Source organism: Culex pipiens, chromosome 1 (genome assembly GCF_016801865.2).
Source record: "Culex pipiens pallens isolate TS chromosome 1, TS_CPP_V2, whole genome shotgun sequence".
Taxonomy (NCBI): Eukaryota; Metazoa; Arthropoda; class Insecta; order Diptera; family Culicidae; genus Culex; species Culex pipiens.
In genome coordinates, this window is record NC_068937.1 from 56,825,167 (window position 1) to 56,839,571 (window position 14,405).

A 14,405-nucleotide genomic window follows, 5' to 3' on the forward strand; every position below is an offset into this window, starting at 1 on the left:
AAACTAAATTCGGTGGCATTATGATTTTCTTTGAGGACCTAACATCATTGTATCTCAAGGTTAGGCTAGGTCTCATTTTCTAGCAAAACCTAGTTGAACTTTCTAGGTTAACACAATGTGATCAGCATCGGCTTGCTTTCTTCTTCTTGAAAAAGCTTAATCTTGATAAACACCTGAAAACCGTGCCATGATTTTTTTTCCGGCGATCTTTAAGTTTCTATTTTTAAACTTTTGGAACCGGTGTGATGCTTCAGTGCTATTTTTGGTCCATTCCAATTGTGCTTTTGTGAGTTTTTTTTATTCTTTTCACTTTCCACACAAGGTTCAAAATCGATCCCCTGTTGTTGCACCAAAGCCGCTCGACCAAAACAGAGACCCAAAAAAGCTATCCAGGTTTTTAAGCGAAGATGGCGTTCGAATTGTAAACGTCCGAAATGTCAAAATCGCTCAGTCGCACCAACTTTAGAAAAAAATGTGGCTGTCATGCCTTGGCACACTTTTTTCGGAATATTGGTACCACTATGTGACTGTGACATTTCGGGCGTTCACAATTCGAACGCCATCTTCGTTAAAAATCTGGATAGTTCCCTCTGAATTGTGTAAATCTTAAGTTCAAGCAATAACGGTTGAGCCCTTTTGCCACAGCCAGCCGGCGATTTGTGGTTTTTCGGGCTCCACGCCCGCCATGTGCCATGAAGCATAGCAAATGTTAGCTGGTGTGTGTGTGTGTGTGTGTGTGTGTGTGTGTGTGTGTGTGTGTGTGTGTGTGTGTGTGTACAAAAGCTCGTCATACTTGTTATCTTGTTGCTTTCTGCACTTTCTCTCAAGCTCCCGTTTCTTGCGCTGGGTTTATTGGGAAGAATTTTCAATTATAAAAAGTAATTCTGTAAGATTTATTAAAAAAAATTGCTATGCTTTTCATGTTATTACTTTCTACAAAGTTTATTTTTATTGTGGAAACTGTTGCAACAAGTATTGTCCGTTTCTCTCAAAAGTACACGCCGTGCGGCATTTCAGAATGTGCCGTAGACATTGTTGCCAGAGACTTTTGGTGCAATAAAAACATACCTGGCAACAATGCCAGGCGATTCGAAGAAAAAAAAACAAAATGCGCAATACCGTCAACTGGGGCGAAATGGGACAGCAGTTTTAACCATGTTAGAGCACAATATTTTGATGTTTCTGGTTGGTGTCGGATAGAACAGACTCAGACCAACAAAATGTGTACACCCATTTCCAAATTTATAACCTTTAAGTGCTCTTACAACTACTGTCCCTATTCAGACTGTAGTCCCGATTCACCCCACATGACGGTATGGGATTTGACAGCGCGCATTTGCCGAAAGTGCAGCGCGTCTTTTCGAGGCTGATATGCCGCGAGTCTTTTTCGGGAATATGCGCAAATAACATGTCTGGAGTAACATTTGAATTGGGGCGGTACGACATTGCTCTTACGGCCTTTCATTACATGCGCATAAATGGGACGAAAGGCCGTAAGGGAGCTAACTTTTATTATGTAACGCAGTTGGGGAGGAGAGGGGTCGGAGGCCGCTTTACGTTCCATACATTTTTTTTAAATTTGTAAGGAAATTTTGTTACGAGGGGGGGAGGGAGTCAAAAATCCGATTTTTTGCGTTACGTAATAAAAGAACGCACCCTAAGAGCAATGTCATACGCCCCTTTCAAATGTGCTCCAGATATTCAAAAGAAAACAAATTATAAGTACCTCAACAAAAACTAGTTCATTTCAGCGATCTCAAATTTGTGATCAAAAATCAAACAAACCCATCTCAAATTTGAGATCGCATTTTGCTTGAACGAACTTAAAAATTGAGTTCCCCCAGTAAGCGTGCATACCATCGTCTGAAATGTCAACGCTGATGGAAAGAATAGAATTTATTAACTGCGGCACGCGCACAGGGTGACACATTCGGAAAGAGATTTATAGAATTTAATTTGTAATTTGATGTTGTATTAGGTTTTACAGCGTGACGTCACGAGCGCACACGCACACACATTTTTGCTGAGACACACGTGCAAAAAATGTAAACAGTGCAGCCAAGCTGTCAAATTTCTAACCTAAAAATTGAGTCAGCGTAAAACCTAATTGGATACGATAGCCTGTTAGTATAAACTGTGCATCAGGTCAAGGATTTAAACATAACGACGAAATATTTACTTAATTCAGATTTCAGAATACAAAAGCAATAAAACTTTTCAAAAGCAGAAATTTCAATTTGACACTGTTTGCCGGATTAGCCGAGCACCGACGGGGGGAACGCGGGAACGCGAGAAGCAGGGACAGATCCGACTTTGACTTAGTCGGAGAATAAAAAACCGCGCGAGTAACAACTAAACGTAAATTTATTGTTGCGAAGTTGGCTTAAAAACGTTACTTAATCCACCTTAAGGTGGTTGGTGTCTTCCTCACATTCATAAAGTCAATAAATTCAGTAAAAATAGCAACATTCCCTCTTAACATGTTTAACAAATCAACTTTATTACTCATTGCTTTTGATAGGGTTTGCAGACCTTCAATATTTCTGGCACATCGGCAAGGTCTGATAAAAATCGATTCAACGATAGTTCGCATGGAAGATTCAGACAATATTTCTATCCCAATATCTGAAATCCGGCCTCCAAAAAGTGTATAAATAACACTACAGTACTGATAACTTCATTTGAAAGGTCTTTCGATTATCTAACTAACGATAGGTCGCATGATGGACCCGGAAATCATTTTTATAGAAATATCTGAAATCTGGCCTCCAGAAAGTGTATAAATAACACTTAAGTGCTGATAACTTTTGATAGGGTTGTCAGATCTTCGATGTTTTAGGCTCATTTGAATGGTCTTTCGATTATTTAACTAACGATGGGTCGCATGATGGACCCGGAAATCATTTTCATTGAAATATCTGAGATCCGGTCTAATAACTTTTGATAGGGTTGTCAGATCTTCAATGTTTTGGGCTCATTGGAAAGGTCTTTTTAATATCTTTCTGAAAATGTATAACATGATAGGTTTTCTAGCAAAGACCACCCTTTTTACAATCTTCTGTACATACGCCAAAATCGTTTTTTAGTATAACTTTTGAAGTACTTAACTAAACTTGCTGATTTAAAAAAGAAACCTATGGGACCCCAAGACGGCCTCAAAAAAGTGTATAAATAACACTTAAGTGCTCATAACTTTTGTTGGGGTTGTTAGATCTTCAATCTTTTGAACGCGTTGGAAAGGTCTTTCAAATACGTTTCAAACAATATAGGGGAACAGCTTCTAATTCCAGCGTGCCTCTAATGTTGGCAGGTAAGAACTTTGCATTCAAATAAAGGCAATTAAAAGCGTTTTCAACTGAAATGGAGTGATAAATAGCTCAATGAGAAGTGAGCAAGCAAGTTTCTATCAAAAGTTTTGCAATATTAGTTGTTTAAATAGTGAAAATCTGCAAGTTGGATGGAATTAGGAGCGAGTGCTTAACATGATAGGTTTTCTAGCAAAGACCACCCTTTTTACAATCTTCTGTACATACGCCAAAATCGTTTTTTAGTATAACTTTTGAAGTACTTAACTAAACTTGCTGATTTAAAAAAGAAACCTATGGGACCCCAAGACGGCCTCAAAAAAGTGTATAAATAACACTTAAGTGCTCATAACTTTTATTGGGGTTGTTAGATCTTCAATCTTTTGAACGCGTTGGAAAGGTCTTTCAAATACGTTTCAAACAATATAGGGGAACAGCTTCTAATTCCAGCGTGCCTCTAATGTTGGCAGGTAAGAACTTTGCATTCAAATAAAGGCAATTAAAAGCGTTTTCAACTGAAATGGAGTGATAAATAGCTCAATGAGAAGTGAGCAAGCAAGTTTCTATCAAAAGTTTTGCAATATTAGTTGTTTAAATAGTGAAAATCAGCAAGTTGGATGGAATTAGGAGCGAGTGCTTAACCTGCCAAACATACGAGAATATCTTACAAATACCACCCTTTTTACATTCTACCGAAGTTTAGCTAAAATTGTTTTTTACCCTAACTTTTAAAGTACTTTTCTAAACTTTATTAACTATGGTCTTGTGGGACCCCAAGACGGATCGAATGAGACCAGACGGTTCAAATCGGTCGTATTTATCTAACTCGGTAAACCTCGTTGGATAAATGTTCGACTCGTGCTGAAAAAATCTGCTTTTTGCAACTTGTTGCATAAACTGCCTTCCTTCCCAAAATTATATTGCGAAAAAAAAAGTTTTTTTTTCAACTTTTGTCAAACATTACTGGAGTTTTATTTTTATTTTTGAAAGGTCCTATAAACCAAATTTCCAGTTTTTGTTTTTTTGAGTGTTTTTGAAACCACCTTGAGTCAGGTATATTTAAAACACCCAAAAAGCTAAAACTGAAAATTTGGTTTATTGGACCTTTCCTGATTAGTTCCTGCCCGCCACTCCTTCATAAAAATCAGATCTGACCCGCAGGGCCAAAAGGTTGGGCATTTCTGCTTTAACGTGTTTGCCAAAAATAAATCATTTTCTGATACTTTCTTAGCAATCTTTCATGCTTCATATGAATCACAAAAGTTCTGATCAGTTATCAAAATATTTGAAATACATTTATTTTTAATGATCTGGATTTTTTTTGCACTTTGTTGATTATAATCAGTTTCATTCATTTGAGTTTTTCTTGTTGTTTCAATCTCAGCTGCTCTTAAAAAAATACCAGCGCACAACCGGCGCGTTCGGCGATAAAGAAGCCGTCGTTGTCCAAGGTAGGCCGAACGAGATCGGCAAGCTGGTTTGATTCTGGGTGACGAGAAGAAAAAAAAACGATTATTCTAGGGAATCAAACACCCACGAACAACCAACTCACCACTTTATGCTCCAGGCAGTGTACCTGGCCGCTGACCGACCACGTCCACCGTCCCCACTTGTCCTCGTGCCGGGCCGGATAACTTCCGCCTGCTGGGACGACGCCCGTTACTCGGCGACGAGTCGCATCATTGGCCGTTGAATTCCTCATGCGCTGCCATGGTGGTCGCCTCTTTCAGTTCTTTCGAAGCCTTGTACGCGGCCGAATCTTCTTGCGGCTCGCCCACACCTGCTCATCCAGAAAGGGTGAGGGCCTGTCTCCGATTGCTAAGCGAGAACGTTTCTTATGGAAGTAGAACGTTACTTTTGATAAATTACCAGCGAGTCCACACCGATGGCGTTGACGGGATACCGGAGCGCAATCGCCCAGGGACGGTACACTTGGGTGTGTCGGTTCTAACGGGGGCAGAATTCTGCGCCAACGAGACGCCGCTTGGTCACGAGAACGTTCTGCACATATTTTCACACTTTGATGATATTTTACACACCTTGAAGTAAAATTTCTTTAACCATAATATTTTCAGTAGGCCTCGAAGATCTGCTCGCCGGGCGCAATCTGCCGCGTCGCTACGATCGCAACTCTGTCCCCGGGCAGCCCCACCGGCATCACGTTGGCACTGCAGCCATGGTTGATCATACTGGCCAGCGGGTACGCCCCGAGAACCGCAAGCTGGTTCCAACCGTTAGCGCACGGTGGTGATTGTTGTCCAGTTGAACATGAACGGATGAAGACCTTTGCGGTTGATGTGTTAGCCAAGGGCGTCCAGGTCGTCGTTGAACGCAGTGACTGCGGTGAATCCATGCGGCCAATCTCGTCTAGGGTGTAAAGGCCTCGCAGGACGGGGCATTCGAAACGATGGTACCTCTGTTGAGCGAGTTTGGCACATTCCGGCGAACAGAACATGACTTCAACACAGTCAGGACACGGAAGTAGTTTCAGCGTACAAAACTTGAGACAGTGGTGGCATTGGCGGTACTGATGGTCAAGATCGGCCTTGATTACCTTGCTGCTGTCCCTCGTCGTGTCCCAGAGAGGCGAGCGGCCGTTGCCGGGGTGGGTTGCTACGTGGTTGCCACTTAAGTCTGGGTAGATTTTGTGCAGCACGGAGGCCCACTTTTTGTTGAACGCTTTTTTGGCTGAAGGTGGTTCAAAATTTGTTGGTTTAAAAAAATGTTATTGTTTTTTTTTAATGAATACTTAACTTACTGATATCACAGATATAAGTAAATATCTCTGCTGTTATTTACTATTTTCAAAAGATTCAGAAAGGCGCGAGAACACGTTTTGCGAATGGTACCGCTGTGAACAAATCTTTGACTGGTGTACGAATTCAAGTAAAACAATGTAAATGGGTGGCATTCGTAAGAAAAGCCGTCCTGTTAAATATTTCTAGAAAGGTACTGAAAAGACCTTTCTAACTAAACTAAAACATTAAAGGTCTGACCACAAAGTTATAAACACATTTATTATACACTTTTTTAAAGCCGAATCTCAGATATTTTGATGAAAATGATGTCCTTATCAATCATGCAACTCATCGTTAGATGTGTAATCAAAAGACCATTCCAACGAGTGCAACAGGATGAAAATCTGACAATCCTATCAAGAGTTAACTAATGTGGGGAAGGCGCCATCCACCTTAAGGTGGATTAAGCAGTGTTTTGATTTCAATCATGGCTGGAGTAAGAAAACGTGTAAAAAGAAATCCTATTAAATTTCAATCGTAGTTTATTGCGTGTATTACCTTTAACACATAAATGAGCCACTTATCCTGCGTTTAGATAACTGGAATGGACAAACTTTTATATATGAGAAACAGAGTCATTGCATTGTCAAAAATATCATACGAAGCTGGTTTCACGAATTAAGAAAAAAAAAAAGATGAAAAATGGTCGGATAAATCGAGCCAAACATTTCATTAGGGCACAAAACCAAAATCCGCGATTCGAGAAAATCGCTTGCAAAAAGTGCACAACTTGTTTCAATTCCTATTTTAAAAACAAGCTTCACTGATGGTATTTTTACTTATGATACGATAAAACACATCATTATCCTCAACTCTGCTTGAATGCTTCTTAATTTATGTTGATTTTCGCAATAAAACTGATAATTTAAAAAAATCTCGTTATTAGGCCCTTTTAACTTTCCAACTGTTGTTCATAATGGGCCCTTTCTAGATGCAATTTCGAAGAGAATTGAAAGGGCACTAAAGCGCTGTCATCCGATTGTTGTTTTGAATGATGTTTATGGGACCTTTTGTTCAGTTAGAAATAATGAGGAATTCAGCGAACATTATGTTAATTGGTGAAGATTTGTGATCGAATGGTGAGAATAGGGCATGTGAAATATAAAAATTCTTCGAAGGTGTACTGAACAGGATCCGCGGGACCGTGTTAAATATTGTGGTTCGACGAAGTTTTTTTCTGCAGAAATCCTTGGTGAAACGTTAACCAAACGTTGTTTTGAAGTGAATTAGTGTTAAGAATGTATGAAAACTTCACTTCATAACATAGAAAGTTCCTCAACTACGAAAAACTAACGAAAAAGAAAAGGGCACAATTGAACTTTTTTTTCTGGTTCGGAGTGAACATTGTTATGGGCCCTTTTGAGTTTTTGATTTTTTCAATAGGAAATTGTTTGTTATCAATCTGATTCTTGGAGGGCATGTAGGGAGTGTACTAATGAATGGAATAGTGGAATAATCCCGAATGTTTACGTTTTGGTTTTGGCCCCTAATGAAATGTTTGGCTCGAAATATGCGATTTCAAATGTTGAAAAACGATGACACCCTCGGAACCGAAAACCGAACCCGCAAGTTGCGCGTCCTCTGCAAGATCTCAATCACGTGCATCGAGCACTCTGTCTCGATCAGCCGCAGTTCCTCGAGCGAATGGGCGTACTGGATGATGCACATGCCGCTAATGTCCGTTACGCCAACCTGATTCAGCTCCAGTTTCCAGAGCCCGGTGGCCCGTCGACAGAGCACTTCGACAACCTGGTCGTCGACGTGGTCCATGCGGGACAAACGCACCTGCTCAAGCCGTGGGCTGCCGTTGAAGATAAACAGCAGTACCTTTCGATCGACGTTGCAATAGTGCAGGGCGAGATTTCGCAGGTTGGGGAACGTCGTTGGGGCGATGATCCGATTCTCAAAGCGACAGTCTTCGAGTTGGATGTGCTCGAGGAGCGTACATTGCTGCAGATAGTAGAGGAAGTGTACGAGATGAACGGACCGCAAGTGCAGCTCCTTGAGCCGCGGATGGAACAATACGTCGTGAATCGGATCGTTTCCCAGGTTGTTCCCGTGCACCTTCAGAAACTCGAGCTGCTGGAAACTGTTGAGATACTGCAAGTTCATAATACACACTGGATGGAGCTCCAACACTCGGATCTTTGGCGGCAATCCGTTTCAATCGCTGTAAAGAGGAAATTGTCATTCAGTTTCTCTTTCATCGCTAATTCCTACAGCCAACTAACCCACGAAAAATCCACGTACAAAATCAACTCCTCGATATCGGGCTGAGCTTGGATCAACCGTTTCCAGTCCTTTTCGTCGAACGGATCGGAAACGTCCATCGAGACCCGCTTCAAGCGCAGTCCCTGCAGTATGCACATATCCGCCACCAAATTCTCCGGAGGGTGTTGTTCAATGGGGTAGGCCTTTAGATCGTTCTCTCGACGCTTCACCTTCACCTGAAACTTTTCCAGCGTAGTTTCAAATCGCCGCATAACTTTTTGGAGAATCTCCATCCCGACCAGCATCCGCATCGCAAAGTCCTTCACCCGAGGGCACATCACCGTCAACACCTCAATGACATCTTCTACGCTAAACGCTTCACAATAGACCCTTATCATCCAAAGCTTCTCCACATGTTCCAGCCGGAAGTCCGGCGCCACGGGCCAGCTCCCCTCGAACGACATAACGTCCAGCTCCAAACACTTCAAATTCGGCGTCACTCGCAGCATCGCCACGAACACCTCGAACCGAACGGTGCACGCGGTCATCGTGAGCACCGTTAACTTCCGGCCGAAAGCTGGCCACCACCCGTCGACGCCTTCGATGCCCCAGCAAACAAACGCAAACGACGATACCGGAACAAGCGGCGGAGGCTGGAAATTCTGGCCCATCCAATAGCTGCCCCTGCCATTGCCTCGCTTCAGCCGGAGAGCGAGTCGCGTCGCCAGGGCCCGGTAACTGCTCACGACACACCGCCAGCGGTGACAAACGAGCCGCACCTGGCGCAGCGCGTTCCCGGACAGGAATTTGAAAATGTTCGCCAGCAGTTCCGGCGGAAGCGAAGCGATGCGGTCCATGATTTGTCTGGCGGAGATTTCGACGGGTTTTTTTTTCACGGAACACGCGCGGAGGAAAAAACGGTCCGATTCGCGTCGACTTGCGAGTGATTTTGAGCGGGCTTTTCTGAAGTTTGAAACGTACACTCAACGAGAAAACTGGACTGATTTCATGAGAACAACATTTTGCACGCTGAAGACAACTTAAACAATTATAATGTATTTATTACGCAAAGTCGCAAACAGTCAAACTAAAAAGTGACGAACTAGACGAACAGCTGTTACAACTCGGTTTGGTCCGGGTTCCTCCGGGGATGTCCCGCAAATGTCCCGCGTTGAAGGGACCACGCTTACCCCTACACCACGGTGCAATAAAGTTACACAGATTTGACAGCTAGTGCTGGTGAAGAATCTTTGTAATTTTTCTTACACAGATCTGTGTTATGTGGATTTTGCGTGTATTTCGTTTCGAGGCGAGGCCCCCCCGTAAAAAAAATCCGACTATTCGCATAACTAAGTTGAGTCTAGTCGGATGGTTTCGGCCGATTCGTTGGCCAACGAATCGGCCGATCGAGCAACAGACTTCAACAGACTTCAACAACCGATCTTTACATAAGCGTCTGGTGGAAAATCGATTGTCGAAATCGGCCGACGGAATCGATTATAAAAACAACCGATTTTTTACCGATTTAGTCTGCGAAAAAAAGAAAATCTTACTCCTGACGCATCCCGACTTAATCGGCAACTGGTTGGTTGTTTTTGATTACCCGATTTCCTAGGGTGTTTCGTCAGGTCGAGAACTGTCATTTTTTACGGGGTTCCTACACTCTCACTTTTAATTTCTCGATTATCGAGAAACTAAAAGTGCAACATGGAATTAAACTTTCTGTCAAGCTTCCGTGAAGTTTAACATGACAGTTGCGAAAGTTTAACTCCACCCAAGTAACATTTTAGGCTTTATCAAAGCTGTCACAACCACTATAAAACCTATCAGCCAAAACCAACATTAAAACCCCTTAGTCGTAACAAACTCCCCAGAACCTTGATAAACCCCACTTAAAACCCAAAAGGACCTCCGCAAATGGTTGTTACGGCCTATTTATAAAACCTACATAGGAGTTCAAGGCTTTACAACTGAATCCTAACAACATCCTCAAAGCCTTGATAAAACCTTTGTTAAAACCTAGTCAGGAGTTATGGAAAAATGACATTTCATACGTCTTCAAACGACTTATGCCAAATAGGTTTTATATTGGCAAAAATAAGCATTCGTCTTGCCAAATGAAATTATGAAAATGAAATTTAAATCAAATTTTTCAGTTTTTCATTTTTTCAATCAAGATGGCGGTCAATCATATTCAATCAGAGCACGCGTTTAGCGCCATATTTATGCACTGCTATTTGGCCGCGATAAATGCTCTTTTAGGAGCTATGGGTTTAAGTGAGCTTTTTACATGCCTAATGGCACTTGACAGCTACAACACCCTAGGTTTTAACAAAGCATGCGATAAAACCGTTTGGCATGGCATTGCCATCTGGTTTTCAAGCCTCTATTAAAACTTTCATAAAACCTTATTGAAAGCCAGTCGGCTTTTATTTCCACCCGGTTTTATGTCCGAGGCATAAAACCCTGTTAGAACCTATTAATTAGCTCTTGCTTGTTGGTTGCGGTGAATGCCCAAATAATACTATTGAGCAATCAAGATGCTACAATAAAACCTCAATAAAACTTGGTGGTGGCTAGTTGGTTTAAAAATGTTACTTGGACATGTTACCGACTCACATCTCTCTTTTTAATTTCTCGATGCATATTTCTATCGAGAAATTAAAAAGAGAGATGTGAGCTGGTAACATGGAGTGAAACTTTCATAGCTGCCATGGAATCGAGAAATTAAGAGTGCAACATGGAGTTAAACTCTCTGTCAAGCTGCCGTGAAGTTTTCCATGACAGCTGCGAAAATTTCACTCCATGTTACCGGCTCACATCTCTCTTTTTAATTTCTCGATAGAGCTTTATGACGTTTCGCGTACACACTAGCGCACCATTTGATTTTGCTGGCCGGACAAAATTTAACCTCAATCTTTTTCGTGTACGTACACGTAATACATGCGCACGTAGATAACTCTATACTTCACAGCAGCTTAATTTCTCGATTGTTTCTTTTGTAACACGAAGTGTGTTATCCTGGTTGAACTAAAAAGTCCAGTGCAAATGTGTAAACGCAAACTGAAAAATGTGTAATGTTGATTCTCAGTGTTCGGAGGCGCAGTTTGATCGACAAAAAGAAAAAAAAAGGTAAACAGAAAATCACTTTTTCCGATATCAATATCAAGTTCTGGTGATTTCAGCTCAATTGGATGAAAACTGGCTTGTCTCAAGCGGGTTCAAGTTTACATGGAATTTACTATGGGAAATTTTGAATTTTCGTTCATTCGCTCCTACAGGCCTGGGGAAAACATGTAGAAACTTCTAGGATGGCCAGAAATTTTCCTTAGCATGCTATGAATGCTTACAATACAGCTAAATAGTATCAGGATCACCATAAATTTTAATTCTATGGTTCAAAAAGTAATAAAAAGTATTCTTTATATGAAATGCTGGTCCACGTGGTAGCTGTTTGACATGTTGCGTCGCGGAGTTCATGAAGCATTCATAGCATGCTAAGGAAAATTTGATGCTTTTCTGGGGAAAACCGTTGGTTCCGGAAACCCCGGATGTATTGCCGTTGAGCTCGATGGGGGTTGAACGAATCGACACGGTCTCTTAGGGAAAGTTGTTCTACAGACGATTCCGCTCATTTCTGGCCATCCTAGAAGTTTCTACATGTTTTCCCCAGGCCTGTAGGAGCGAATGAACGAAAATTCAAAATTTCCCATAGTAAATTCCATGTAAACTTGAACCCGCTTAAGACAAGCCAGTTTTCAACCAAATGAGCTGAAATTTTGCGTGAGAGTCCCTATCGAGAAATTAAAAAGAGAGATGTGAGCCGGTAACATGGAGTTAAACTTTCGCAACTGTCATGGTAAACTTCACAGAAGCTTGACAGAAAGTTTAACTCCATGTTGCACTTTTAATTGCTCGATTGGTATGCCCTACAAGTTTGTTAATTAATTGTTTGTTGGAAGGTAAATTATGCAAATAATTAATCTAAATCGCTCCACTCAGTCGCCAGCCAGCGACAAGTTAAGACGTGTTTTGCTCGTGTTGTCATCTCGCGTGCTTGGAAGTTTTTGACAGATGGAGGTGGAGGAATCCTCCGAGGAGGAAGATTTTCGTCCCGTCCGCGGGAATCGGAAGCGGAAGAAGTCCAGCGAGGTCATTGGAATCGGCATTGAAGGAGAACAAGTTGAGAAGACCCTGCTCAACAACAACAAGTTCAGCCCGCTAGCGGCGTCGAAACCGAAACCGCCGGCAAGGAAGGCGGAGAAGCAGAGTTCAGCAGTTCCGGCGTTTACGCAGGCGGAGTTCTCTCCGCTGCCTGGCGCAGTTCCGGACGGAAAATCCAAGGATCGCCCTCGTCCCGCAGGAAGCAGCCAAGGTGGCCCCGAGACGGTGGAGCCACGGAGAAGGAAGCCGGGGAGGTACTCTACAGTTCGGCTGAGCTGTGGGGGATTTTCTCCGAGTACATCGGCAAGTTCAAGACCTGCAAGACCCGCTTGGACCAAGTAACCCTCGTCAGTTACATGATCTCCAAGTATGGAATTTAAGGAGTTTTTTTTTTGTTATTATATATTGTTTTACTGATCCTCGGTCCCAACCTGGTCACAGCACCTAAAAGGACCTAATAAAAATAAGTTAAGAAAAAAAAAAGAAATCTATTTTAAGTTTCGGTCAACCATTTATGTAATTAATATGGAAAAAATTGCATCAAGATTACTTTTTTTAATTATTATTATGTGTATAGTGGTTTTTGAAACGTTTTCTCTGATCTTTTTCGGAAATAAATGTGTTTGAATGTCTGTTAGGCTTTTTTTGGTTGTTTAAAGCCAAATTTGTTAACAAAACATATTTGTTTATAATGAAAAGTGAGCAAAATCCATCTTTTATTCATTGTAGTTATCATTAGACCTACACCATGCATCAAAACATCAAATATCGGTGGTATCAAAATAACAGTTTGCCTATAGTGGACCCGGGTCCACAATTGGATTATGGACTCGGGTCCACTATAGAAAAATGGGGTTCATAACAAGGCAAAAAAACTTTTTTTTTAAATGGCTATTTTTCTGCTCAAAAACAAATAACTGATGAAACAATTAGTCAAAATTGTTCAAAAGACTTCAGATTTCATTGTTTTGTACATAGGGTTATGAAAAAGTGCTTAAAATATTTAAAATTTGTGAAAAATGTGCTTCGGCTCTACTAGGGGGTCCACTATTGGTTAAAATACCCTATACCCAATTTCGTAAAATAAAAAGTGACTCTCTACAAAGTTTCTGGATTTAATTCCCATTCAAACGATGAACACTGCCTACTATGACATTTTTAAGGATGAAAACATTTTGCTTAAACATAAAACTTATATAAATTTTGATGAAATTATTTTGTTAGAATCATTGAAAACTCAGTTGCTCTAGACCCCCCGACTAAATATTTCGCCGGACCCCGCAAAATGTCGGGAAAGAGCCCTTTTTTCATGGTGCCAAATATCAAATTTGCCGAATTTTTTATCTTAATGTTCTCGGAAAAATATATCGTGTTTAGTGATCAAAAGTTAATTAAAAATCACCAATTTTTTTTACCGTCTATTTTTTTTCAGTGTAGTCCATATCCATACCTACAACTTTGCCCAAGACACCAAATCGATCAAAAAATTCCTTCAAAAGATACAGATATTTGAATTTTCATACATCGTTTTTGTATGGACAGCTGCCAAATTTGTATGGAAAATTATATGGACAAACTAAAGATGTAAAATGGCTTCTTTGGGCATACCAAAGGCACCAAAAAAGTTTCAGTCGGATTAAAAAATATAAAAAAATCGAATGACCGAAATCTGAGAGAACTGCTCACAAAGGGTTATTGTGCTCAGAAAAATAAGCTTTAACGTTGTGCACAATAATATCACAAATATTAGCTAAAATTTAGGACCCTGTGTGGGGCACACGCATGAGAGCGTGCCAGTCTATGTAGAGAGTGCCTATTGCACTCTCGCAGTGACACCAGGGAACTGCTCGATGACAGCGTGCGGCTGCCAGTCGGGCAGTCGCATCTCAGCAAGCGGACAAGCGAGAAGCACGTCGCGGTCCGTGAT

The 14,405-nt window shown here is 41.3% G+C and overlaps 3 protein-coding genes across 4 annotated transcripts in view; all 3 read right to left on the bottom strand.

Moving 5' to 3' along the window:
* LOC120426464 (monocarboxylate transporter 12-like) overlaps positions 1-14,405 on the bottom strand; it is a 362,289-nt gene that overhangs the window by 138,560 nt on the left and 209,324 nt on the right. The gene's annotated exons all lie outside the window — the stretch shown is intronic.
* LOC120429062 (uncharacterized) lies at positions 4,707-6,076 on the bottom strand. The gene is made up of 2 exons (XM_039594200.2): positions 4,858-6,076; positions 4,707-4,790 (listed from the first exon to the last, which is right to left on the bottom strand). Exon 1 carries the CDS (start codon positions 5,758-5,760, stop codon positions 5,377-5,379), a length of 384 nt encoding a protein of 127 aa, XP_039450134.2. The 5' UTR covers positions 5,761-6,076; the 3' UTR covers positions 4,707-4,790; positions 4,858-5,376.
* LOC120429064 (uncharacterized) lies at positions 7,855-9,349 on the bottom strand. Its single transcript, XM_039594205.2, has 2 exons — positions 8,335-9,349; positions 7,855-8,273 (listed from the first exon to the last, which is right to left on the bottom strand). The coding sequence occupies exons 1-2, from the start codon at positions 9,169-9,171 to the stop codon at positions 8,007-8,009; spliced, it is 1,104 nt and encodes a 367-aa protein (XP_039450139.1). The 5' UTR covers positions 9,172-9,349; the 3' UTR covers positions 7,855-8,006.